A 25,410-nucleotide genomic window follows, 5' to 3' on the forward strand; every position below is an offset into this window, starting at 1 on the left:
CTGGGAGGGCGCAGGCTGGGCAGAGAGGGCACTGCCCCCCAGCAGGGCTAAGGCAGGGGCTGGCTGCCCCTTCCCGGCTTCTTTTCCCTTTCAACACTAACACAAAGCCAGCACAAAGCAGAGGATGCCTCAGCTGGGCCCTGGTAACAGCCAGGTCGGGCCGTAGTGGGGAAGAGGAGCCAGGCCTGCGCTCCCGTGTGGGTCCCGCCACGGGGCAGGGGAGCTGTGGGCACGGTGGGTGCCCGGGGCAGCGCTGACAGCCGGGTGCTTTACGAGGCCCCGCGCCGCCCTTTGCCCCGGCGCGGCCGAGATAAGGGCATGGGATCCACGGACTTGGGGCGCAGAGTAAACACGGGCTGCTGGCTCCTGCCGGCGCCGCGCTTCCCTCCGCTTCCCGCGGCTGCCGGGGCAGGCAGCAGCCCCCAGGGCGATGCCGAGCCCTTTGTCTCTGGCAGCAGGGAACGCCGCGGTGGCGGGTGGCAAAGGACACCGCACACGCTGGTGCCTGGCGGGAGTCATTTATTCACTCGTCCCATCACCGGCTTCGAGCCGGCGGCTCCCAGCGCCCCGGTGCTGGCACTGGGGCCACCAGGTTTATCATTAACTGGGTGGCACGTGGCAGGACCGGGGCCCCCGGGGCCGCAGCGGGGTCACAGCCCGGCAAAGGGCTCTGCCTCCAGCCCCGGGCGGCCTGGCGGCTCCCGCCCCGTGCCTGGCAGCTCTGGCCCTGGCTCCACTGTCCAGTTGGCCAGCAGGTCGCTGAAGTCAGGGGTGCCCGCGTGGAGGAGGCTGGCGGGGCCCGGGCCCGGCTCTTTCCAGAAGGAGGGCGGCAGCTTCCTGCGGTGCATGGGGGTGATGTGGCCGTATTTCCTCTCCAGCCGCTGCGTCTTGCCGCCGGCCGCCCGTGCGGGCAGGCAGCGGTGCACGCCGTACTCGAAGAGCTCGGCCAGCGGCCCCAGCCTGTGCGTGGCTCCCGGGGCCGCCGCCTCGGGCACGGCCTCAGCGCCCTGGGGCGAGCCGCAGTCCTCGGGCACGGCGCGGCTCCCGGCCTCCTCCCGGCCCCGCCGCCCGAAGTAGCGCTGGATGTCGCAGCTGATGAGCTCCGAAAACTTGAGGAGGCGCAGGGTGGACTCGGCGGTGCTGGAAACACCGGCCAGCTCTGGCCTCACGCTCTCCTCCACTGCTTCCACATCCTCCTCCTCTTCCTCCTCCTCTTCTTCCTCCTCCTCCTCCTCGGAGAGGTCGGGGAAGTCGGGCTCAGGGTGCATGGGCAGCAGGAGGCCGTGTGGGAAGGGCGAGGGCAGCCGCAGCTCAGCCAGGGGCTGGATGACACCCGCAGCCATGTCAGCACTCAGAGGCACCCCCAGGAGTCACCCTGCGGGCAGGGACAGCGGGGTCAGGGTGACACACGCCGGCAGCAACCCTGACCCGCCACCAGCAGCCCTGAGAGAGCGGGGGACCGTGTTGTGCCACACCATGGCCAAGGTGGGGCCACAGAGCAGCAGGATTATCCGTCACAAGTAATGGGGTGTGGGGCCCTGGGGATGTCCCCACCGAGCTATGGCAAAGGGGGCAAAAGGGATATCCTCCCTGGGACATGCCCACTCAGCCCTGGGACAGCAGGCAGCAGGGGGGTCCCCACCAAAACATGGGATATGGGGCATAACCCTGAGTTGTGGGACATGGAGCAAGCAGAGATGCCATTCCCCTACAAACAACGGGACATGAGACAGTGGGGATATTCTAACTGAACCCTGGGACATGAAGCAAACAGGGATCTCCCTGTCAAGCCACGGGGTGTGGGACAATGGGAATGCCCCTAAGTCGTGGGACGTGGGGCTGCAGGGATGTTTGCACTGATCCGTGGGACATGGATGTCCACAGCGAGTCGTGGGATGTGTGCAGGGCAGCGGGGATGTGTTCCAGGCTGTGGGGCAGAGGGATGCTCCCCTTCACCCCGGGGCTGTGCATGGAGGTGAATGGGGCTCAGCACTCCCTGCCACTCGGGCTCAGTGCCGTAGAGCCCCGTGCCCTGCCCACACAATGGCCTCAGGTTTCCCTGAGACAGAGTGTCCCCACCGCCTCCCTGCCCTGATGGGCTCTGGCCACAGCTGGGTTTTGCTGAGCAGCATGTGTCCCCTTTGCAGCTCGTGCTGCCTGTGTTGAAGGATCCCCAGCCCTGCCGGGCTGCAGGGTGCCCCTGGCCGTGCTCAGGGGGTCTCAGGGCAGGAACCAATCCTGGGGAGCCAAACCTGCTCCTCCTACCACACCAAGCATGCTGCCTGAGATTGTCTCTGCCATCTCTGTGTGTCCCTCTTTGTGCCGTCCCCACCGCGGTACCCCCGGCGCTGCCTCCCTGCTGCCCTGGGTGGGTTGTGGGGGGCTCAGCCTCACGAAGCTCCGGGCTGCGGGGAGAGGGGAGCGGGGTCACCGCAGCCTGTCCCTCCGCCACCCTCAGCCCGAGAAAGCCCCGGGGCAGGAGGGCATCGCCCGGGCCGCGCTCCGCACTCACCTTGGCGCTGCCGCCCGGCCATGCATAGGCTCCCGCGCCGCTCCCCCTGCCCGTCCCTCCACCTGGGCCTGAAGTATTTATAGCGGAGCAGCGAGCTGACGGCTGGCAAATATTTGGTAGCCGTATTGTAATAGTAGACTCGGTAAACAGAGCTGGGGTTTGCTTTAGCACCCAGCAACGGGAGAGCGGCGCGGGGAGGGACGCGGGGACGGAAGGCAGGGCTCACCTTAATGGTTCACTAGCCAGGGGATTTTCAAGTGTTGTCCCTGTAAATTCACCTATTAAATCGGCAGCCCCAGCTGCCAAACTGCCCGCACACTTGTGCCGAGGGCTCTTATCTCCCTGCTGATTGGAGGCGAAATCAAGCTTTGTCAAATAAGCGTAAAATTAAATTTCATGCTATTTTGACTCCTGGAGTAGGGATCTTCTGAAGAACATACTGCGTATCGAGCGATGCCTCTGCAAACAGGGGCTGCCGCTGCAGTGGGCAAAGCCTTCCCGTGGGGTGCCCCCAGGCGCTGCAGCACCCTCATGCAGGTTCAGACCACTCAAATCCAGCCTTGTGCCCCTTTGAGATGGATGTTGGGCTCCCCGACCAGCCCTGGGAGGGGTTTTGGAACCTGTGGATACAAAGGTGGACATGCCATGTGGAGAGTGTGGGGCCAGCCCTCTGGCAGGGACGAATCTGGGTGACAGCATTTTCACTCTGTGCTATGGCCCACGCAGCACATCCCCTGTGAGGACAGGGACAATGACAATCAGCTCAGGCCCCAGAGAGGCTGTGCCAGAGGAGCTGTTTCTGCCTTAGCAGCAGGATGTGCCAGCGGGGTCGTCTGGGGCAGCACAGAACAGGGCCAGGGGACACAGATGGCTGGGGATGCAGGGTGACCAGGGACGCAGGACGGCCACAGGACACAGGACAGCCTGCCACTGACAGCTGAAGGGCACCGGATGGCAGGGGTCTGACACAGCACCCAGACCCTGTCACCGGTGTTGGGGACACTCAGAGAGTGGGACACCAGCCACTGGGCTTGGGGACAGCCACAGTCCTGCTCCAGAGCTGCCCTGCTCTCCTGTTTTTGGGGTGACAGCAGCTCCTGGTCTTTCCCTCCCCGTCCCCTGCCCTGAGCACCGCGTTCTGAGTTGTCCGCAGTGCTGAGATGGGGTCCCCAGCTCCTGGCAGGGTGCAGCACTGGCGAGGAGAGTGTCCCAGCCTGGGCAGGGCTGCCACGGACCCGCTCCCCGGGCCGGCAGCGCTGGGGCTCCCTGCAGGGGCAGGGCTGGGCACCGACCCCGGCTCCGCAGAGCTCCCTCTCCTCTCTCCAAACACTCCCAGTGGCAACGCCGAGCGGGAGCAGCAGCCAGGCAGGCACTGCCGGACGGCTGATTAGCCACGGGCACCCTCCGCTCTGCTCGCTGACGTCGCCATTGTCACCCACCCGCCCGGCACGGCTCGGCATTGGCACAGCTTGGCTCCGCTGCAATGCAGCCAGCCCCGGGAGCCGGACAGCCGCCCCGATCCCCACCCCCCAGGATCCCCAGGGAAAGGCGACTTCCTCCGGTGTCCCCGGCCACCTCCGCCCCAGGCCCTCTTCCTGCGGTGCAGGAGATGGGGAAGCTCCCATAGCCTCCAGGTCAGTCCGGCCAGAGGAAAGGGCTGCACTATTCCTTTGTCCAGGTGGGAAGGGTCTGGGCATGCTGGCGAGGAGGTCCAGGTGTGGGACAAGGTGTGGGGAGCACATGACTCGGCTGCTGGCTCCCAGAGTTGGGAGTGAGGAGGTGTCTGAACTCTGTGGGATGGAATAATGCACTTAAGGAACACCCAGGGCTCAGCAGAGCCATTCCAAGGATGAGCAGCAGGGAGAGGCAACGCCACTGCTCCTGCAGCAGGCTTGGGCATGTGGCTTTGCACCCTTTGGAGTGCCCAGGGTGGCCATCCCTGCTCCAAACTTTGCCAGGGCCAGGCATGAGGAGCCCCTGTCCCACAGGGAAGGGGTTTCCTGTCTGCAGAGACCCCTGCAGACAAGCAGGGAGGTCACAGACCCCACGTTGAGGTGGGGCTGATTCTGCTCACCCGGGATGGTGCAACACAGCCCTGGCTGGGGCTGGCTCATGCCGCATTTCGCTGAAAGCCAACGGAGTTTTCAGTTTGGGGGAAAACCAGACATGGCTATGGCAAATGGAGCATCCTGCACCAAGGCTCTGGCTCTAGTCCTGGCTGCCTTTGTAGCCCTGTGGCAGTAAAAAGAGCAGGCAGATTTCTCCAGCACAGGGAGCATCCATAGGGCAGCTGGGGCCTGGAGCTCCAGGTGAGGAGACAAGAGGTAAAATCCATGGGAGTGATGAGAGCTGGAGCTCAGAAAGCAGGGAACGAAGCACACGGCAAAGCTCTGCAACAGCCCAAGCTCCCTGCAAAACCACGGCCTCATCCTCCCCCAGCAGCTGGGAGAGCAGCCACGGACTGTGCAGTCCTGTACTGCCCTGGCCTCGGTCCTCTCCTGGCTGTACCCGTGTGCAAGGGGCTTCGATCCCTTGCCCATGCATCCACCCTGCTTCCGCCTGCCCCGGCCATGTGTCCTATCAGCCCCCCAGCTTCGGCAGGGGCCTTCCTTGCCCCACACTGCCCCTCTCCACATTCCCCACGGTGGCCCCGTGCTGCCACAGTGCGGTGGGGCCGGCAGCCAGCACAGCCCGGGCTGCTCCAGGTACCAGCCTGTCCCGGGGCGCCGCTGCGGCCTGGCTACTGTGCCCACGCCGGGCTAGCCCCGGGACGGCTGCCGCGGCGGGGCCGGGGTCCCGTTCCGCCGCGGCGGGGCCGGGGTCCCGTTCCGCCGCGGCGGGGCCGGGAGCCCGTTCCGCCGCGGCGGGGCCGGGAGCCCGTTCCGCCGCGGCGGGGCCGGGAGCCCGTTCCGCCGCGGCGGGGCCGGGAGCCCGTTCCGCCGCGGCGGGGCCGGGAGCCCGTTCCGCCGCGGCGGGGCCGGGAGCCCGTTCCGCCGCGGCGGGGCCGGGAGCCCGTTCCGCCGCGGCGGGGCCGGGAGCCCGTTCCGCCGCGGCGGGGCCGGGAGCCCGTTCCGCCGCGGCGGGGCCGGGGCGGGGCCGGGGCTGCCCCTGGCTGCGCTACGCCCCTCGGCCCAGCCACGCCCCCTGACGTCCCGCCCTTTCACCGGACCCCGCCCCTCAGCGCAACCACGCCCCCATGACGTCACAACCCAGGCGAGCAGACCGCGCCCTCTCGGTCCAGTCACGCCCGTATGACGTCACCACCCTTCCCTCAGACCAGGCCCTCCAGGCTCGCCCCCTCCTCCAGCCCCGCCCCCTGGCGGACTACCCTTCCCGTCATGCAGCGCGGCGCAGGGCGGGGTCATTTCCGCTCAGCGCTGGCCGCGCGTCGCCGCTGCTGAGGCCTCTGAGCCGCCGCCGCCGCCCCAGGCCCCTGTCCCGGTCTCGGTCGGAGCCGCCGCCTCCGGACCGGCCCAGCCATGTCGGCCCAGGCACAGATGCGGGCCCTGCTTGACCAGCTCATGGGCACGGCCCGGGACGGTGAGTAGGGGCGGGCGGGGCCTGCAGGAAACGCCGCGGCCTGGAGGCCGCCTCACCGCGCGGGGCCCGGCCCGGCTGCTGCCGCCGCTCCGGACCTGCGGCGCGATCCGCCCCCGCCCGGCCGGCTCCGGTCTCGGAGCGGCGGAGCGGGCCTGGGCCTGTCCGCTCTTGGGGCGGAGGGAGCCCGGGAGGGCCCGCGCCTGGCCGGCGGCGATCCCGCCGCGCCCCCGGCCCCAGAGAGCGCCCGGCGCCGCCCAGCCCCGCCGCTCCGGGCCCCGGCTGCCGCGGACAGGCTTAGGGCCGGCTCCGTGCCCGCACGTCCAGAGGCGCGTAGGTAGGTGTGCCTGCAGCGCCGGCCGCGCCGGGCGCTGTCCGAGACGAGAAATGTGACAGCCCGTGCAAAATACGGTCCCGCTGCTGTTTTTGTCTCCCTTCTGCGACTCGCTGGGTACTTAAATTCCCTTTGGCACGTTAACAGGGCTGTCCAGGCACTTTGCACTTTGTTTCGTAAGTGAATAAGTGCTTTTCTTTCTCTGTGTATTGAGTTGCTATTGAATTGCTTCCCATATTTTTATTTCATACAAACTGAACAATTGTGGCCCCTCTATTTTATTTATAAAGGTTCAGTGTATCTTTGCCTGCCTACATCAATCTGCAAGGGAGTTGCAGAAAAGCCTCATGTTCATCGAGCCGTGAGTCACAACCAATTTTTAAAGCTGTTATAACAAAAAAAAAAAAAAAAAGTGTTTGCTTTTTTTCACAAGTAACTTTAAAAGTGTAGCTTAGAAAGAAAAAAGAAAAATTCAGTAGACACGACATTATTCCTGGATGCTTGTGAATCCTAAACTATATTCATACTTTAGTATTACACATACCTGTGTCATATGCACAGATGAGCTTTAAAATTGTCACATACCATTACCACTTTGCCTTTACTTTTATGTATCATTCCCCTGACTTCCTTACTGCAGGTGTGGGCAAGAAAGCTTTTCCTTTAAAACTTTTCAACAATGGGCATAAAATTCTGCAGCTGAGGTCTTGAAGAATGCAGATGGGTATAGTATGTGTTGGAGCTCGCAGTGTGTATTGACTAACTTTGTTTCTTTTTTTTTTTTTTTTTTTTTTTTTTGTTTTGTGATATTGTGTCGTTTAAGTGGCTCCTGAGTGTAAAATGTCCTCTGAGGGTGGGCTGTGGGTGGGAAGAACGTGGTGTGATCCAGGCCAGGACCTGCCAGCTCCTTCCTTGCAGGGCCTGGGAGAGCACACCTTGCACAGTGGGGTTTCAAACCAAACGGACTGATGGCTCAATTATCACCTGAGCAAAGAGCAGTTGCCTATAAATTTTGCCCAGCACAGCCCTGTTTTGTGATCTGATAGCATGGGGTTTGGTATCTCCTGCCCCTTCCTCACAGTAAAAAAATAAAAGGCTGGAAAAAATAACAGGTTTTGGCTTGGAGCCAGCCTGTCTGTCTCCTTTTCTCTTCTGGCTGTGCTGCTTCTTTATGTGGATGACAGGCCTTGGACATTGCTTGGCTCGCCAGCACTGTGTTTAACATGGTGTCCTGGATGAATAAATGCTGAAATAGTGTTTGTTGCCAATTATAAGTGTTCCAGAATATCCTGTTACCGTCTAAGATTTTTTTTTTTTTTGAGTAATTTTGGGGAGCAGGAGCACCAAGTATTTTAATCTGCATTTTGAGGTGAAATGTTCATGCTGATGCCTGTGTTCTCTTGGTGTTCTAATGTGTCCTTATTTAAACCACACATGAATTTCAGGAGATGAAACCAGACAAAGGGTGAAGTTTACAGATGATCGTGTGTGCAAGAGCCACCTTCTGGATTGCTGTCCCCATGATATCCTGGCTGGAACAGTAAGTATGTCCTCTGGAATAAGGGATTCTGGTGAGGAGGATGTTGGTGCAGGGTGGGTCACTTCTAGGAGAGATCAGGCTTTTTGTGCTCAGGGAGCAGTCACAATCCTAATTCCACTTCCTGTGATCTGTGTATGGAACTGCTCTCACTTCTCAAAAAAAAAACCCCAAACCAATCCTCCCCCCAAAAAACAAAAAAAAAAACACCAAAAAAAACCCAAAACAAACAAAACACCCCCCCCCCCCCCAAAAAAAAAACCACCCCACACCCAAACCAGGAGCTCTCAAAATTCACCTGAAATGCTTTTTCTTTCACAATCCCATGGGAAGTTGCAAAATTATTTCTGTTTTAGCAATTTGAGATGATCAGAGCTTGCAGCTTGTCCTATGGTGGTTCCAAGCCTGTAGCTAGGCTGCTGCCCTGGTTCACTGCTGCATCTTCAGGTTAGCAGGTGTTTTCTTAGCAGCTGCACTCATCCTTGGAGATTTTCAGTTTCCTCTCCCCAACCCTGATAGAAGAGCAGCTTTTCTGTCGTTGTTGGGGTGATGATGGCAGGTCACATCTCTGGCCGAGTGTTGGTTACCGTTTGAGCTGCTTGGTTGGTTGTGTCACTCTGCCCCACTGGTTTCAGACAGTTGTCTCAGCTCCTTCGCTGCTCCCTGTGGGAACAGAGCTGGCCGGCGTTCAGAGGTTTGGCTCACGTGCTGCCTCTGACAGCAGAAGGTGATGTGGGCTTTTAACAGTGAGCTCTCATGAAGTAAGTGTTCATTTGAGGCTCCCAGATAAAAGCTGCAGGCTGACTTTGGAAAGAAAACGGTGTCTTTTGCCGCCATTGCTGTGCACCAGTCACAGGATGGAGGTGAATAAGGACGTTTGGAATCCACCTTCGCCCTCGCTGTTTGCATGAAATAACCGTGGCAGTTCACAGTGTCTGTTCACTTAACCAGATTGTTGAAAGATGCTGTGGTTATTTATAGCCCATCCTGCTGCTCCTTAGGGAGCTGGCCGGACACAGTGGGTCTCCAGCAAAGGGAGGGCTGGCGCTGCTGCCCCTGCTTGTGTCACTGCCATAGCAGGAGTGTGGCAGCACTGGTAGAAAGAGCTGTAGCAAAAGCTGCCTCTGCTCTGAGCACTCCATGCTGCCTTTAGCTTCTCAGTGCTGCCTTTGCAGAATAAGATTGGAAAAGCTGAATACCAATTTCTGTACCTCTATTTTTAAAAATTCATTTGAAGCTCAGATATGGTTTTCAGCAATTGCTCCATCAGCCTCCATATGACTTCACCTCCATTTCAGGATTTTAAACTTCCATCCTTTGTATAGGTCACTGTGGTCAGGCTATGTTTTTTGACACGAGATTCTACAACAGTTTTTTGGGGTCCAAAGGGTGTTTTGAAGATGAAGGCTGCCTTCTACCTCTTCTGGCAGGTTTTCTTAAAGAGGGTAAATGGTGAGTTGAAGGGGCAGTTCAACACAAGTGATGTGTGTGAGCTGATGCCAAAGCATGGAGGAAGTCTGGTGGGTTGTGAGTCTCCTGGGGCAGAGGAGCAGCTTGAGGAATTTGTTTCTTCTGCTCCTGTTGTTACTTGTTCTGACTGAGTTGTCCTTTCCCTCTCGCTGTGGAGTTTGTGCTCAGAAACTGCAGGAGCGGGAATAAAGACTGCTCCTGCACAAGTGATCTTGTGGCTCACTCACATGATTGTGTGGTGGCCCTCAAGTGGGTGGGGAGCTCTACACCTCTGTCAGCAGGTTCCCGAGGGCCAGAGCAAGTATTGGTGCTGCAGATCTGTGTTGAAAGAACATGTGATGTCCAGAACAGGAAGAGCATTTCAGCTGTCACTGCTGCCAGTACAGAATGAAACTTGGCTGGAATGTGCAATCCCTCCTCGTGATCTCAGGCAGCTTCACTGGCACCTTAGTGCTCTGCTAAGGAGGAGCTGTATGGGTGAATCTGTCTCAGCTGGGTGGGGTATAATCCGTCTCTGGGTGTATTACTGCAGAAATCAGGACCTTGGACCTCTTGGAAACTTCCAACAGATGCTCCAAGCCTTCTGGTGCTTGCTGTGTTGCGTCCTCCCCTAAGGCATTGTTACTGCTGCATCTTCCATGTGTGCAGCTATTCCTTAGTGGAAGCTGATTGAAGGCAAGCAGGAAGCTGATCTCTTGGGGAGCTGTGCTCAGTGAAATGTGATGGAGTCTCACTCACTGACCTTCAGGTGCAGAGTAAGGAAAGGAGTCCAGACTGTAAGCAAAGCTCTGGAATATTCCTGAGAGCTGCAGGAAGCCCATTGATGTTTGCTTTGTTTAGGTGCGCCAGTGTTCCTGACCGTAAGAGCTGTCATTTAAAGTTGTTTTGTTTCTGTGATTATTCTCTTTTTGGCCCCAGAAACTTGTCTAAACTTGCCACCAAATAACCTGCAGTGGTTCTCTTTGGTCTCTGGGGGTAAGGAGGAACATTCTGGGAGAACAGGAGTTGGTTTTGAGAGCCCATGGGTTGTTACCAGGGCCCTTGTCATCCACAGCATTTGTGAGTTCTCTCTGCAGCTCATGGTAAGCATATTTCTGTTAGTGAAAGTATTGTAGCAGATTGAGAGATGGCATCAGCTGGCAATTCTCTTGAATTTCAGCTCCACTAAGAGGTGGACAGATGAGCCTCAAAGTTGCCCAGGTTGAACATACCTTGGAAATAACATCCAGGCAATAAATTGTGGTCCCTACTGGGAAATATGAGGTGAAATCTATAGGTTCTAGAATTGTTTCTTGTGGGTTGAGTGGGAGTCTGTGCTTTCATTTTTCACTTGGATGAATCTCTCCATTTCTGATCGCTGTTAAAGCATCTTCTTTATGGAAATTTGTTTTTGCCAGTTCAGTGGAGATCATAAGAAATATGTCAGAGTGTGGATTTCTCAGCAAATGTGAGCAGGGCTAATTATCAGTGACATCTAAATGTCTTCAGTTTTTGTGTGGTGGGGAGTTAAATCTTTGCTCAGGCTCTGCTGGTTGCCTGTCTCCCATAGCTGTGTTTTAAACCAGTCAGTGTTGACTGGAGCAGCTCATGGTCTTTGTGAAAGGTGAGTGTTCATTGACAGCTCTCCTTGGGATCAGAGGAGGCTTTGAGGCAGAAGGGCTGGTGGTCTTAGCCTGAGTGAGCAATTCCTTTGGAAGTCTCCTTGCACTAGAACATCTCAAAGGACATGGAGGAAGATTTGAGGTTTATAAGCTAGTGAGAACTGAATGTTCTTCCCTGAGGAAGGTTGAGGGAGCTGTTGCGTGTTAACAAGCGGGGGGGGGTCGGGAGCTTCAGAACAAGCACTGTTGGCTGTTCTAAAGTGGTTAGAGCCCCGTCTCTCAAGTGAGGTTAGTGGCTCAGCTTGCAGGAAGAGCTCAGATAAGAATATTTATGTGTGACAGTCACATCCAATCCCATTATTTTCTCCCTATCTTGGAAAGTGATCTCAGCGGAATGACCAGAAGAATGAAAGATGTGTCACATCATAGAAAGTTATTTTTGTGGTAAAATAACGGTAACTCTCCAGCGTTCTTTGAAGTGGCTTGCCTGAAGTTGAGCATGATCAAGCTCTAAAAGTACCAAGGTGCTTTTTTGTTAGGCATTATATTTCTATCATTAGAGAGCTCAGCGGGAGTATTCTGGATGCAGTGTCTGTTTCTGCAGCCTGTGGCCTCTGGGTTCTGGTAAATCTGAGCAAAATGAAGAGGGCTAAATAGTGGCAGGTCATCTGGATTTTATTTTATTTTTTTTTCCTAGAAGTAAAAATCCAGTAATAGGCACCTGCTGAAAAACTGAGCATAAACTGGTAGAGTTTGCTTTAGTTGCCTTGCTTCATTCTAAACACTGCTGTCTGAGTGGATTGTTTCATGTAAGCGTCCCCAGCTTTAGTCCGTGATATTCCACAGGGATTCAGCGTTATCCCAGTTCAGCTTTCTCTTCTGTGCACTGAGTTGATACCTGTTGTGCATGTTGAGATTTGGGCTCCTGGGGACTGGTGGTGCCAGTGAAAGAAGAGGGTGGTGGGTTGGGGTGTTCCTTCATACAATGACATGTACCCTGCCTTTCCTACAGTGGCTCACAGTTAGGGCTTTTATTATTTTGGCTTTCAAAATGCTGCTTTCTTTTTCTATTCTGAGAACAAGAGAAATGTTCTTTGTTAAAAATTGAAAATGCTGAAATGCAGCTTCCATGTTTTAAGAGTATAACTGACTTGGGTTCCTGTGGCTGCTAGGTGGGAGAAAAAATAACAAATTCAAATGGCGTGGAGTGCATTGGGAGGGAAAGGGCAGCTTTCTGGGAAGGGAGATGCTCTTAAGTCTCTCATTAAACATGCTTATGTGTAGGACTTAGCTTTGCTGGGCAGCTTTTCAAATTCCAAGCTGCAGCTGGATGTGGGAAGGGTCTGGCTGTGGAATTAACACTCTGTTGTTGCTGAGTGTGGGGTTGTGCATTTCTACTGGCTGTAGCCCTTAATCCTTTTAAGTCCTTTTGTTGTTGATGGGAAGCATTCTGTGTGTATCCTACAGTTTGGTTTGTCATATGTTACTTGGGCTCACCCTGACACAGAAGTGCATTTCCAGAGGAGCTTTAAATGGGGTGCAGGTATGTTTTACTGCGCTGTGGCTCCAGGATAGGAGGCATTTGCAGTTGGTGCCTGTTGAAGGGGATCCACCTCCCTCTCAGCCATTTCTGATGATGTCCTGGGACTTGGAGCTGGAATAGGACCAGACTTAAAGCATTTGGGCTGTTTTAATGTTGTTCCCAGGACACCTGGGAAAGGAGTTGTGGCAAGCATGTGGTTCTTCTGGCTGGTTCTGGTACTGAGAGGTTAAGAGGAAGCTGCTTTTCCTGAAAAGACTTTATTTTGATATGACGCAGTTGACAAGAGATACCTGCTGCTTGTTGCTGTAATTGAGGGTTCTTATGTGGGTTCTCCTTTTTCTTTTAACAGCGAATGGACCTGGGAGAATGTACAAAGATCCATGACTTGGCTCTGCGAGCAGATTATGAGATTGCAAGTAAAGAGAGAGATCTGTTTTTTGAGCTGGATGTAAGTATGGAGAAATTTTAGTTCCTTTTGTGAAAACTGCTTCTTGAAGTTACTGGGCTAAACAGTAGAACTCAGTGGCCATTTTGGCTCATCTTGTTCCTTGATGTGTTACCTGTCCAGAATGTGCAGCCCCTTCCTGAATGTCAGCCTGACTGCTGGCTTGAGAATGTAGAAGTAATTATGGCCTTTGCCACCCCATTAGCCCAGCTAGCTGGGAGGCTCCCTGGCATTCCTTAGATCCCACACCTGCTGCTCTGTACCAGGTTCTTGTAACCTGATGCCCTGTCCCAGAAAGAGATTTAACATTAAAAGCCGCCTTCTCAAGTAGTTTTAACTTTTGTCAGATTTAGCTTTCATTTCACCTTTCTGTGATGGAACAGATCAAGGGAAAGCACAATTCTGTCTTTCCTTTTCATGTTATCCCAGTGCTTTTGTCTTTGTGCCTGTTGGTCCTGCATAGGAAGGAAGTTCCAGTGCAAAGCTGTGTTGATGTGAGCATCCTGTGATGTGTCAGAGTAAAGGAACTGGGTCAGGTTTACAGGGCAGGGGGCAAATGTAACTTGTTCTGCAGAATGTCATTTGGGTTTTTTCTCAAAGCATCTGTTCTTGAGGTTGTTTGTGCATTGTACAGGATTGCAGCTGCCAGCTGTCAAAGCTACATCTGGCATGGAGAGCACCTTCATTCATGATTCTTTGTCTAATCATGCAGGCAATGGATCACCTGGAATCCTTCATTGCAGAGTGTGACAGGAGAACAGAATTGGCCAAGAAACGCCTGGCTGAGACACAGGAAGAGATCAGTGCTGAAGTGTCTGCAAAGGTATTGGCCTCTCATTAAACACTGGTTCTGAGAGTCTCAGTGCGAGCACTGGTGCTCTGTTTCTCTGACACCAGTGATACTGTTAAGTTAGGCTCCAGAGAATTTGGGGATTCCAGTCATCCTCCTCAAATGGCTGCTCTGGCCACTCTGGAGACAAACTTAAAGAGCACCATGAACTCTAAAAGGGATTGTTTTAGCATGGAAATAAAGCATATTGGTTTCTTCCCCATGCTATGAAATGTTACCATAATAATTTGGAATAGTAAGTCCATTCATCCCATGGTTTTTTCATTTAACAAATGGAGTTTGTTACCAGTTGTTACTCACGGAGTTTCCTTTTTGGGAACTCGCCTACTTGGGCAAATACAAGATATTTCTGAAGCTGATTTTGTGGTCTTTATGCTGACCTATAAGTCAGAAATGACTGGCAGATCACAATTGCTTCACATCCAGTTTCTCTCTTTGCCGTGTCTGTGACTGCATTGACATTGGTCCACCAGTCCCTTTTGTTAGGGACTTTTGGAGATGCACAGTCAGTCATCTTCCAACAGCAGAGTTCATTACACAGTATTTCTTAAAGAGAAAAGTTGTCCTACAGGCTTTATCACGTTTTACTAAAAACTAACTATTCTCTTCAGGCAGAGAAAGTACATGAGCTGAATGAAGATATTGGAAAACTCCTAGCCAAAGCTGAACAGCTGGGAGCTGAAGGAAATGTTGATGAGTCTCAAAAGATCCTGATGGAAGTGGAGAAAGTCCGAGCGAAAAAGAAAGAGGCAGAGGTACAGTGTTGGCCCCCTCTGTGTTGCCACAGGAGCCTGGACTAGGCTGGGTGGTTTCTGTCTCTGTTCTGTGTGCCAGCACCTCCTTTTGCAGTTCCAGCCATGTGCCAGCAAACAGGTGGCAGTGTGGTGGATGAAAACATTTTTAGAATCTTTTCTCTAGTGCAGAGAGCTGACTGGGGTGGGAAAGGCATTGTCCTCTGAAATATTTGGTCACCAGTCCCTCGCCAGGGGTAGGGTTAGCTGTGCCCACAAAGCATTTGTGTGGCACCTCCTTTGTGTGAGGGTGGGGTTTGATTCATCAAAGCAATTCTTTGCAGGGGTTTCCCTGGAGGGTTGTGTCTGTGTAAGGGCTCCCTGACATTTGTGTGGGTTTTCTTGCCTCCCTGTAGGAAGAGTACCGAAATTCAATGCCTGCATCCAGCTTCCAGCAGCAGAAGCTGCGAGTGTGTGAAGTCTGTTCAGCATATCTGGGTCTCCATGACAACGACCGGCGTCTTGCTGACCACTTTGGAGGAAAATTACACTTGGGTTTCATTCAGATTCGTGAGAAACTGGATCAGCTGAGGGTAATCCTCTCTGTTTTAAACCTTCTCTTTGTAGTTCTGAAGACCTTGAACAGTTCCATTAAATTAATACAGAATTCTTTGCAGAGGGCTTGTAAAAGCTCAGAAATTTCCGATTGTGGAATCCCTAAAACATCAAACGGAGCTTTGTTTAGCCTTGTCTTGGGTACTGTTCTCTCTTTTCTGGGTAACTAAATATGTACCCTCAGAATCAGTCAAACCAGAGCCCTGCTGTAATTTATTCCTTGGAGCTTTGGTACAGTCATTCCCATTAACATGACTGAGATTTGTTACTCTGGGGTTTTTTGACTTTGAAACCTCTTAATGAAATGTTTGAATTGAAGTTTCACATGGTTCTGTCAGTGAAAAGATCTTGAAGTCATGGTTCAATGGCTGAAGCCATTTGGAGTTTTCTGAAATGATTTGTGGTACTGGCCTTGCTTGCAAACAGAGACCTTTAGCTGAGTAAGAGTTGTGGTTCCTGTGCCTCACTCACAGTGCTTTGAGGTCAGCGCCTCAACTGAGAAAAATGAGAACCTTCATAGGGATCTTAACTTAGCACATAAAATGCACTGAAATGTTTCTTTGCCTTGCTATTGGAATGGTCTTCGTGCAGATCTGACCTGTTACTGGATGGCTGAAATATGATGTGGATTTATGTTTTCCCCCTAGAAAACGGTGGCAGAAAAGCAAGAGAAGAGAAACCAGGATCGTCTGAGACGGAGAGAGGAGAGAGAACGAGAGGAGAGGATGGGCAGACGGTGAGTGGGACCTGGGAACTGGCCCGTGAAGTTTAGAAGTATCTGATTCCTTGTACATGTGCACTGCAGGAATTCAGCAGCTGCTTCTGGAGTGGCTGTTGGATGTGCTCCAGATGTTGTGTGAGCATCTTGGGATTTGGTAAAAGATGAGAACAATGCACAAATCCTCCACTCTTCCACCTTAGAGTGATTATACATGTATACATTGTATACCTCCACTGTGTGTCTGAAAGATGGGAGTTCCCTGTAGCCTTCAGGCTTACCATTGGTCTAATCCCTGTTTTAGGGAATCTCAATCTGGATGAAATACCCTCATCCAGAGCATGAGAGTGGGAAAGTTTCAGAAGAGTGAGGACTAGGCTTGCTCAAAAGGCAGTAGTCATGCAGAAATTCCCTGGACAGCCCTCCTCACTGCTTGGAGGTGACAACAGGCTGGTGTCCATGAGCCAAACAGTGGACTGCCTGTAACTTTTCTACAGTAAGTGAGGTGCTTTGGCACAGCCTTGGCAGCATTTCCTAAGGAAGCCGAGGGATCCCAGGGAGTGGCTGCTTCTGGTGGTTGTAGCTACGTGTGTCACCTTCTGCTCAGATGTCTGTAATTCCTGAGCAGTGGGAGGGGCTGGAATATTGGTTTTCTCAGGACAAGCTTTTCTGCATCTCACCAGCTGAACTGGAAAAACAATTTCTTCTGTACTTGAATTGAAGAGGTATCTTGTTTGTAAACAGCTCAGTTAAACAGCCTGGTGTGGGGAGGGTGTTATTTGCAGGGGTCAGGCAGAGGAAGTGGCTGGGTAGGAATGCTGTTCTGATTGTCACAGCATCTCCCTGGTTACCTCGTGTGTTTCTCCTCATGTACTTCTGCATCAAAAAGACCCCAACATTGCTGCCTGTGCAGAGTTATTTTTGAAACTCAAGAGTCAGCTGTAGAGTGAGTTTGTCTGAGGAATATGAGATTCATAACTGCAGTGTGCTCTAAGATGGTGCTGGCTCTGGCTGTACATTGCTGGAATTGCTGACAAACACCAGCATGAAGCAGCATGGTGATTTTAGTGTATTATGAAGATGTGAAGCCCAGATTGTTATTCATTATGCATATTATTTTGTGCATTTATGCATAACTCCAGTTTGGGTGTTTTATGTGGGTTTTCTCTGGGGATTACCTGATGTGATGTGAAAGAGCAGTTCATGCTACAGCTTTCTGTTGAACTATAGCACTTCATGGAGGGCCTCACAATTTTCTGTTATCCATGCAACTGTAATGCTGAGTTTGGGAGCTGCAGGATTTGGAAGCAGCTGATGATGCAGGAGTTAATCAAAATGGACTGCTGTTGCTGCTGCTGTGGTCAGAGATGTGGAAGTGAAATGAGAAGTGTCTTCTCATGCAGCTGTTTCATGGCAGACCCACAGCAGGACCCTCCCTAACATGGACTCACTTTGTCTCCTCTTCCTGGAGGTCATTTCTGTGTGACAGTTGCTCAACAGAGCTGCCTTCAGGAAGACCCCTCTGGGTCTCTTTGTTGATCCACATCTTCTCAAAATGCTGGTTTTCTTCCTCCTGTGGTGTGCCTATGGTTTTGTTGTAGTGATTTTTTAAAAAAAACCCCAAACCCTCCATTCTTGGGAACTAAAGAGCTTCTTGTGTTCACAGGTAGGATGCATCTGATGAGGGAGTTTGAAAGCTGTTTTTGAGTGTTTATTGAAGGCTTAAGATAGGAAAGCTTTAAGAACTGCGTGGAGCTGGCCTAAAGTCTGAGTTCTTGCTGTTTCCATATAAGACAGTACTTAGAGACTGTGGCTGGCCTTTGCTGTGGCTTTGTGCAGAGGCTCCTGTGTGCTCCACAGAAAAACTTGTTAGAAGGAGTCAGGAGTGCCGTACAGAAGAGGTTAAATCAGTTGCTGCTCCAAACCTTGACCAGAGGGAGGACAGTAGTTCTCCCAGTGGACACTCGGTGTCAGAACTGCGGTTAGGGTCCAGATTTCTCAGTCACTTACATGCTGGGAGTTGTGCACATCGTGCTCACAGAGACATTTTTCCATCAAAACCCAACTGGTGACTTCTACCACCTTCCAGACAGCCTCTTTTCTAGAGCTTGGTACTTTAAGGAACCACAGGAAACATTTCCTTCAGATCTCTTGTCATACCCTCCTATACAGCACCTTTATGGTGTTACTTCAGTAAGAGAAAGAGTACGGATTGACTTGAGGAGTCTTTGGTGACTGACAGGCACTGTGACAGCCCTGGAGACCTGTGGATTCCCTTGTGAAACTCTGCCTCTGACAGCTGTAATTAATTTGTCAATAAACTGTGGTTCCATGTAGGAATGAGTGAACTGGATTGCCACCCTAGTGGTAGTAAACACGAGTCTTGTGTGGTGTTGCTGGTGGCTGTTGGGTACCCAGCAATCCCTTAAGACTGGAATTCTGTGGAGAACTGGCATGCTGGGAAGTACAGACCTCAGTGTTTGCTTCCAGAGTACAACAGCAAACAAGTCTGGTGGAGGTGCCAAATGGATTTCCTTTGTGTTAAGCTGGACAAAAAACAGGTTATGAAACTCAGCAGAAAGTCTGTCTCTGTGGTACAGGGACAAAGAAAGAGGAATAAATAGATAAAATAGACCTGCTCAGCCCCTTGCTCCTATGGACAGCAGTCTTCTTTTGTCTCCTGCTGTCCAATGATTCAGGCTAGTAAGGACAGTGCTGTTTTGTTGGATACTTCCTGAATTCTCAGGTTTGGTTCTAGGGAGGGATTATCAGATGGTTTTTGTGCGTACTCCTGCTCGGATGATAGGCATGGAAGGGCAGCCAGGCTTTTCAGGGGATGTGGAAGGGCTTTTGTAGATGTGTGCACTGGTGGTTCAGAATAAAGCAATCAGGAGCAAGTAGAACATTAAGAACTTGGAGTAATTACAACCACCAAAAAAATCCAGCTGCCTGCCAGGTATCTACAGGAGGTCCTGCTGCTCTGTCAGGTTCTGTTAACGTGGGAATGGAGGTGTGTGGTTACTGCCTCGCTCTCCTGGTTTATCAGCTTTTCTTTCACCTGGTCATATGTTGTTGCCACAGTGCATGTTTCATTTGCAGACTCCAAGTTCACCTCCACTTTGTTTACAGTCCTTATCTGAATTCCTTTCTAAATTTGGGGGCTTTTTTTACTTTCTAGCATGACTGAACAATCCCATTTCACTGTGAAGAAATGTCAGATAACATAGATTTTCTTAATCTTGTCTCATCCAGACGTGGTTTTAAATGATGTTGTTAAAACAGATGCTTCTCTCTTGCTTCCTAAATTCTTGTCTGTGTGTAGCTTTCATGTCAGGGTGCTAGAATTGCTCTGTGGGGTGTAAATGGAACCTCTGTGTGAGACTGTGTGCAGTGAGGAGCAGTTACAGGAGTGAGTCTCTAAGTCACTAAACAGGGAGAGGAGCCACTTGTTAATTAAAGCAAAACAAGACTCTTCAGACAGCATGTGATGTTCAGCTGGCTCTGAAACGTGGCCACAGAGGGAGGGTGTAGCTTCCATTTGCAGAGGTATTTTAAGTGGTGCTGAGTAATTGTGTTGCTGAAGTTGAAAGAATTCTGCCGTTGTTATTTACACACTGTCAGGAGCTAATGCCGACAGCAGTAAGCTCAGAGTGCCACACACGAGCTCTGAAGCTCGTGGAATGTGAGAAAGGATAGCAAGGCCTGGATTATTCTTCTCAAGTGCTTTCTAAGGATTTTCACTTTATCTGTCACTTGTCAGTAATAGCTCTTCTCTTGTGGCTGTGTCCCTTCTTTTTTCCTAGTTGTCTTTCCCAAAATGGAAAAAAAATTATTGATGCAATAATGTTTGGTAAACAAATACAAGGAGTGAGAAAAGGCTGTTTTTTCTTTATTAAAATTCCTTTGACATGTGACTGCCTCAAAGGAGCCAAAATCAGAAAACTGGTAGATGTGTTTCTGACTGCAGAGTGGCACTTCTTGAAAATGTTAGAGTTGATCCAGCTGGTGTTAGACTGCGGGGAGTAAAGAGTATGTAACACACATGCACAGAAAATTAGTTGGAAAGGTTCATTGGGGTCCTTTGTGAATAGTGCCTGGTTTCTAGACCTTTTCTGTAGTGACAGGAAGCTCAATGTGCAGAGATTAATGTTTTCCAGTTTTTGACAAATTCTTCCTGCTCCTAAAATTGAAGCTAACTAAATGTTTTGGTTTTGTTTTGTTTTTTAACTAATATATCACTTGAGGTATTGATCATTCCTGTAAAGAGCTGCCAGGGTGGATCAATTTTCCTATTGAAAACCCACTGGCTGTGTCATAACTTCTCTAACTTAACTCTCCTCTTCTTTCTAGGTCTGGATCAAGAAATAGAGATCGTCGAAGGTGAGTGCCCAGTTCTGCAGTTCTCCCAAATGCCTGTTTGTGTTTCTCTCTAGCTCCTGAGGTTTTTCCTGGGTCTCACAGTGGAGTTCACTCAATGCCTCAGTGTCTGCTTTGCTCCCTGAAGGAGATGGGAAGTGCAGTATGGGCACCTCAGGGGTGCTGCTCAGCTTGGTGTGGCTCGTTGGGCTGTAGAGCAGGTGCTGAGCAGCCTGGCCAGGATGGGTTCCCCCCTTTGCTTTATAATTTTTAATGAGTTCAAATTAAATTTTTTTTACTCATTCCCACCCAAGTTTTAAATTGTTTATAGCAGTAGCCTGGCTAGGATGGGCTCTATGTGCTCCAGAGTGTGAGCCCATGAATATCCTGGAGGCCTCTTTCATTAAATACCTGATATGCTTCCATGATGTAATGTCTGAAGTATCTGTTATATATATAATACCCCAGATGTGAAAATACAGAGAATTGAGATTAAAACCCCCACATCTGTGGGAAGAGCTTGCCTTAATGCTATGGCAACATTCTCTGTGATAATGGACCTGGAGATCTCCCTGTCTACTGCTTTCCTTTGGCATCTTTCTTTAGAGCAGAGTGAAACAAATCTAAAGTGCAGGACTTTCCCAAGGAAGATTTTCATAGGGTTATGGTAATTTCACAGATCACTTCCTTTGGCCTCTCTCCTACTTACCAGGGCCCCACTTGTGAGCGATGCAGGGTTGTAAGCTCTGCTCTGGCCCTTGCCACGTGCTTACAGTAATGGTGGGAGCTTTTTCTGTAACCTTTCCAGCAAACTGAATATCCCAGTAGCATTTTATTGGTAGCACAAAGCATCTGCCCAGGAGGAGGCAGCTGCCCACGGTGTGGGTGATCAGCCCTGGGTGTCAGCAGGGATGAGGGGGTCAGGGGGTGGGCTGTGTTTGTTACTCAGGAGGGTCTGAGAGGTAGCTCAGGGGTGCAGATGCGAGGCACTGAGACAGTGTGTGTTCCCTGCAGATCACGGTCTCGGGAGCGGAGGCGGAGACGCTCCAGATCAGCTTCCCGGGAGCGGCGGAAGTCTCGCTCGCGCTCCCGGGACCGACACAGGCGCCACCGGAGCCGCTCCCGCAGCCACAGCAGAGGCCACCGCCGGGGCTCCAGAGACAGGAGCTCAAAACACAAGTACGTATTCCCGACAGGAGTGCTTCTGCAGAGGGGGCTCCTTGGCTCACAGCGACCTCCCAGGCCCGCAGAGCCAGCAGGGTTGTGTGTCGGTCAGTGTGGCAGGGCTCTCCAGAGCAGCTGTGGTGGCCTATGCCAGCTCCTGGGCCAAAGCAGGATTTCCCAGGGGCCTCACGTGAGGGCAGCAGCTGTACAGCAAGATCCCAGCTGAGAGGAGAGTCTAGGAGATAGAACAGGTTCCCTGATTTGCAGTGCTGAGCCTCGAGATGCTCCTTGGGTGGGAAGCAGCACAAAGCCTCCCTGAGCTGAGTTTCCCTGGGCCTGTAAAAGCCAAGTGCCTGAGAGGCAGTTTGGATGTTACACTTCTGTAGTTATTTTCTGCTTCCCAGATTTCCTTCTCTCAGTGCTGGCATTGGGAAGGAGTCTATGAGATCTGAGGGGAGTCTTCTGTTAGAATGCTGCTTGAGAGAGAGAGAGAATTCTTTAGGAATCAGCACTTTTTCCTCCTGAAAAAGAAATACAGGAGGAGTATGCCATTCTTCTGTCTCTGAGGAGAAGCACTATAGTCCAAAGAAGGGCTTAAAGTTTTTTCTGAAACTGAGCAAAACAGCCTGTGTTGGAGGAAGGATGAGGCAAGTGTGTGCAGAGTATTAGAAAAATTGACTGGAATCATTGTGTTCCCTTAGAGCCCTTCTAAGCCCAGGAGCAAGTCTGCCTCCAGGTGCTTGCTGAGGTGTAGATGTGGATTTTTTTAAAGACTCCTGGTCAATAGGGGAGTGCTTTAGCACTGTCACCTGATAAGGCACCAGCACTCAAGTACAATTCTAGAAACAAACCTATTGTGTGTCTTGTGTCAGTTTAGCTAAGGGGTGAGAACAGCTTTTCTTTTCAAGATCCCTGGTGAAGGGGAGGGAAATAATGGTCTGAAAAATAAATCTGTTTATAATTGAGGGGGGGTGTAAATACTGTTGATTCTCCAATGGCTGAGATACTAAAGTGCTTTTTTAAATCTGTCTTGAACATGAAAAATAAAGAAAAGAAGTTTGGACAATTAGGAAGTGAGGAAGATCCTGTAATAACTATTACTAAAGAGCAGGTAAGGGATTACTTCGGAACCCTTGAACACATCCAAACCAGCCCATTGAGATTGCAGGGGGATTGGCCAGCTGACACACCTGCACAAAATTGCTGAGAGCTGGGGACAGGCCAGGATCAGTTTAAGAAAATCTAACAAAAACAAGAGAAGAAACAGCAAAGCCCTGTTTCCTGAAAGAGGGGAGCTTCTGTTTTCTCCTTGAAAGTTAATGAAATCTGCCCTCGGGTTCTGCTGATCTGAGGTCTGACTTGCTCAAAGAAATGGAGTGTCACAGGATCTGGAGATGTCAGGGTAGGAGGTCTGCATGCAGCAGGCATTGTTGTGGAAAAGGCAGAGAGTTAATGTCAGCAGACAGACTGATGTTGAATGACACAGCTTAATGAAAAGGAAATGCCCGTTGGGTTTTGATATATCAATTTTGCGGCATTTTCAAACCTTAAAATCAACAAGAATGAAAGTGGAACCTCTAAAGGTACCTTCTGTTGTGACTGTAAAAACCCCCTGTGTACTGAGCCTTGGAGTAAAATATAGGAGGCTCCGCTGAGCTCACTCAGGATCGGCTCCTTTTGAATCCTGCTATTCCCTAAGCTGGCAGGAATCACACGAGAAACAAACTTTCAGATTAGACCTAATGTGAAGCCTCCTGTTTAATTCTGTGTGGGCTGACACAGGGAAGTGCTGCTGAAAATGTGTGGCTGTGAAAAGATGTGCCTGTGCTGTGGGCTGTGAATATAAATCTCTATCATCCTGACTTTGAACCTGGGATGCTGCCAAAGCCAGCATTTGTCAGGATGCAAAGCCAGAAGCCCAGGGCTGAGCCAGCAGAGAATCCAGTTGGTATTTAAAGCAGTTGAGCAGAAAGCCACTAGCTTAGGGCATAATGAAAAACTGCTCTGGAAGCCATGAACCGAGCTGAGTCAGAGATCAGGAGGAAACTGTAGGCACTTCAGGATGGCCCAGAAAGATAATAAGGGGCACAGGGAAGACCTGGGAGAGCCCCTGTGGCAACAGCTTGAAAGGGATCACTCAGAGGAAGGAGAAACAAAGGCTGTGCCGTGCACTCAGCACTGCAGAGCCGACGTTCCCTCACAGGAACCTTGCAGAGGGCCCACGGTTGCTGTCATGAGGGACCCACTCCCCGTGCCACAGCACCCAGGCGCGTTCGTGCACGGACCTCGCATCCCACAGCCCTGCTAGGGAAAGGTGTTGCTTGGTGGTATTTGACAATTTTTAGGTGTGAAGCTGATAGCAGTGGTTTACTTTGTACTTCAGATCTTCTAGAGATCGATCTTCGAGAGAAAAGTCCCGAGACAGAGAGAGGAAAGAGAAGAGCTCTTCTGAGAGGCGGCACGAGAGCACAAATGGCAAATCTCGTTCCAAGAGGTCAGAAGAGAGAGAAGCTGGCGAGATCTGAACTCAAACGATCTGTGTTGCACTGTAAATAGTCCGATAAACATTCTACACAAAGCCTAAATTTCCCATTTATATTTACTGAATACAACTCATCTTTTGTAGTTTGGGATTTTTATTGTTTGGCAGATAGCTGTGAGTTTGTAGAGACACAGAGTTACGTACTGTTTAACAGGATTTTGTTTTAGTAGGAATAAATAAATCTGGATGGATGGTTTTCAGTCCAGGCCAGTGTGGATGCCCCGTGTTTGTCCTGACTCAGCGAGCGCAGCGGTCGGGGCTGTGCTGTGCCTGGAGCCCTGAGCTGCCCTGACCTTTGTAACGCTTCAGCCCTTTCCAAAACACCCACCTGACCCTCTGTGAGCACACCAGTAGCACTCGTTCTCAATTCTATTTTTTCTTTCTGTTTATATATGTTAAAAGAAAATTCAGATTTTTTTTTTCCTTCCTGGTAGTACTTAGCCACCTCATTTTTATGTCTCCAGCACTTGAGAGTTGCCTCACTTGCCCAGCTAAGGCAAAACAGACAAAACTTGGCCCTGATCTATTTTGAAAGCTGTTCGTATTGAGGATGAGCAAATGAGCTGAAACACATTTCTAAGCTGGGCTCGAGTCTGGTTTTAGTTACCTTTACAGTTCAGATAGTTGGTGTGAGCAAAGCAGTGGGAAACATGGCTGATTTCTTCTCTGGAGAAGCGCAGCCACAGCTCCTCTGCCTATTTCCTGTGCACTCTGCGGTCACAGCTCACCCGCGGGGCTTTCTGACCTGCCGAGAAGGCGCTGCTGTGTTTTCCAGGGCCGGGCAGGCAGAACGTGCCGCGGGGCAGAGGTGACTCGGGCTGGAGCCCGTGCCAGTGTGTGCCCTCCTGGGAGAGAGGCACCGGCCGTGTCCCCACGCCTGTGGGAGGCCTCTGCCTGCTGTCACTCGCTGATTTGTAGCCGGGTTTGTTTCCCGCTGTGCCAGCCCCAGCCGCGACCCCAAGGCTCGACATTTTGTGGGAACGGTGTGAGCGAAGCCCTTGTCAGCGGCCGGGCCTCGTTAGCTCGGTGGTTAATTATCGCCGTTAACTGCCGTTCCCAAGGGCGGGGTCCGGCCGGCGCTCCCCCCCCCCCTCCATTCTCTCTTTCCCCCTCACCCCGAGCGCGGCTCCGGTTCCGCCGCGGTGCTCCCCCGGTGTCAGTCCCTAGTGCATGCTCCCCTCCCCTGTCGGTTTTTACAATTAATTCCGCGGTTTCACGTGTTTTTGTAACCTCCGTGTGGGGCGCGGGGGGCGGCGGGCGCGCGCTCGGGGTGCCTGTACGTGCCTGTGCTGTTCTCCCGCGGTCTGAGCGCATTAAAGATCTGTGTTTGTGGCTCCCGCTGCTGCCCGGACTCTTTCTTGCGGGTTCTCCGCCCGCGCCGCCGCCGATACCGGACGGGCTGGGCCGGGCCCCGCTGCACCGGGCGGAAGCGCGCCCCGCGTGATGACGTCACTT

General features: G+C 51.8%; 2 protein-coding genes across 8 annotated transcripts; one reads left to right on the plus strand and one right to left on the minus strand.

Moving 5' to 3' along the window:
- Positions 1–650: 650 nt before the first annotated feature.
- Positions 651–2,635, minus strand: PERCC1 (proline and glutamate rich with coiled coil 1). The gene is made up of 2 exons (XM_040078842.1): positions 2,513–2,635; positions 651–1,375 (listed from the first exon to the last, which is right to left on the minus strand). The coding sequence occupies exon 2, from the start codon at positions 1,341–1,343 to the stop codon at positions 651–653; it is 693 nt and encodes a 230-aa protein (XP_039934776.1). The 5' UTR covers positions 1,344–1,375; positions 2,513–2,635.
- A 3,260-nt stretch (positions 2,636–5,895) lies between these two features.
- LUC7L (LUC7 like) lies at positions 5,896–25,289 on the plus strand. 7 transcript variants are annotated; one of them, XM_040078824.2, is made up of 11 exons: positions 5,896–6,052; positions 7,829–7,923; positions 12,884–12,982; positions 13,692–13,802; positions 14,441–14,584; positions 14,977–15,153; positions 15,823–15,911; positions 20,244–20,273; positions 21,264–21,428; positions 22,463–22,524; positions 23,797–23,933. In XM_040078824.2, exons 1-10 carry the CDS (start codon positions 5,992–5,994, stop codon positions 22,488–22,490), a joined length of 999 nt encoding a protein of 332 aa, XP_039934758.1. In that variant the 5' UTR covers positions 5,896–5,991; the 3' UTR covers positions 22,491–22,524; positions 23,797–23,933. The 7 variants fall into 7 exon arrangements, with proteins under 7 accessions (XP_039934758.1, XP_039934757.1, XP_058278535.1 ...); XM_058422552.1 differs by lacking the exon at positions 22,463–22,524 and adding an exon at positions 6,674–6,744 and having other exon boundaries at positions 5,914–6,052; positions 7,024–7,923; positions 23,797–25,289; XM_058422553.1 differs by lacking the exons at positions 5,896–6,052; positions 22,463–22,524 and adding exons at positions 6,367–6,744; positions 7,024–7,112 and having other exon boundaries at positions 23,797–25,289.
- The last annotated feature ends 121 nt before the right edge of the window (positions 25,290–25,410 follow it).

The sequence above is a fragment of the Hirundo rustica genome, chromosome 15, assembly GCF_015227805.2.
Source record: "Hirundo rustica isolate bHirRus1 chromosome 15, bHirRus1.pri.v3, whole genome shotgun sequence".
Classification (NCBI taxonomy): domain Eukaryota; kingdom Metazoa; phylum Chordata; class Aves; order Passeriformes; family Hirundinidae; genus Hirundo; species Hirundo rustica.

Bases quoted from the DNA above. Each gene is read 5' to 3' on its own strand.
- PERCC1 (XM_040078842.1), bottom strand. From the start codon at position 1,343: ATGGCTGCGGGTGTCATCCAGCCCCTGGCTGAGCTGCGGCTGCCCTCG.
- LUC7L (XM_040078823.2), top strand. From the start codon at position 5,992: ATGTCGGCCCAGGCACAGATGCGGGCCCTGCTTGACCAGCTCATGGGC. The intron at 13,803-14,440 runs GTATTGGCCTCT...TATTCTCTTCAG, and splicing joins GTGCTGAAGTGTCTGCAAAG to GCAGAGAAAGTACATGAGCT. The intron at 21,429-23,796 runs GTACGTATTCCC...TTTGTACTTCAG, and splicing joins GACAGGAGCTCAAAACACAA to ATCTTCTAGAGATCGATCTT.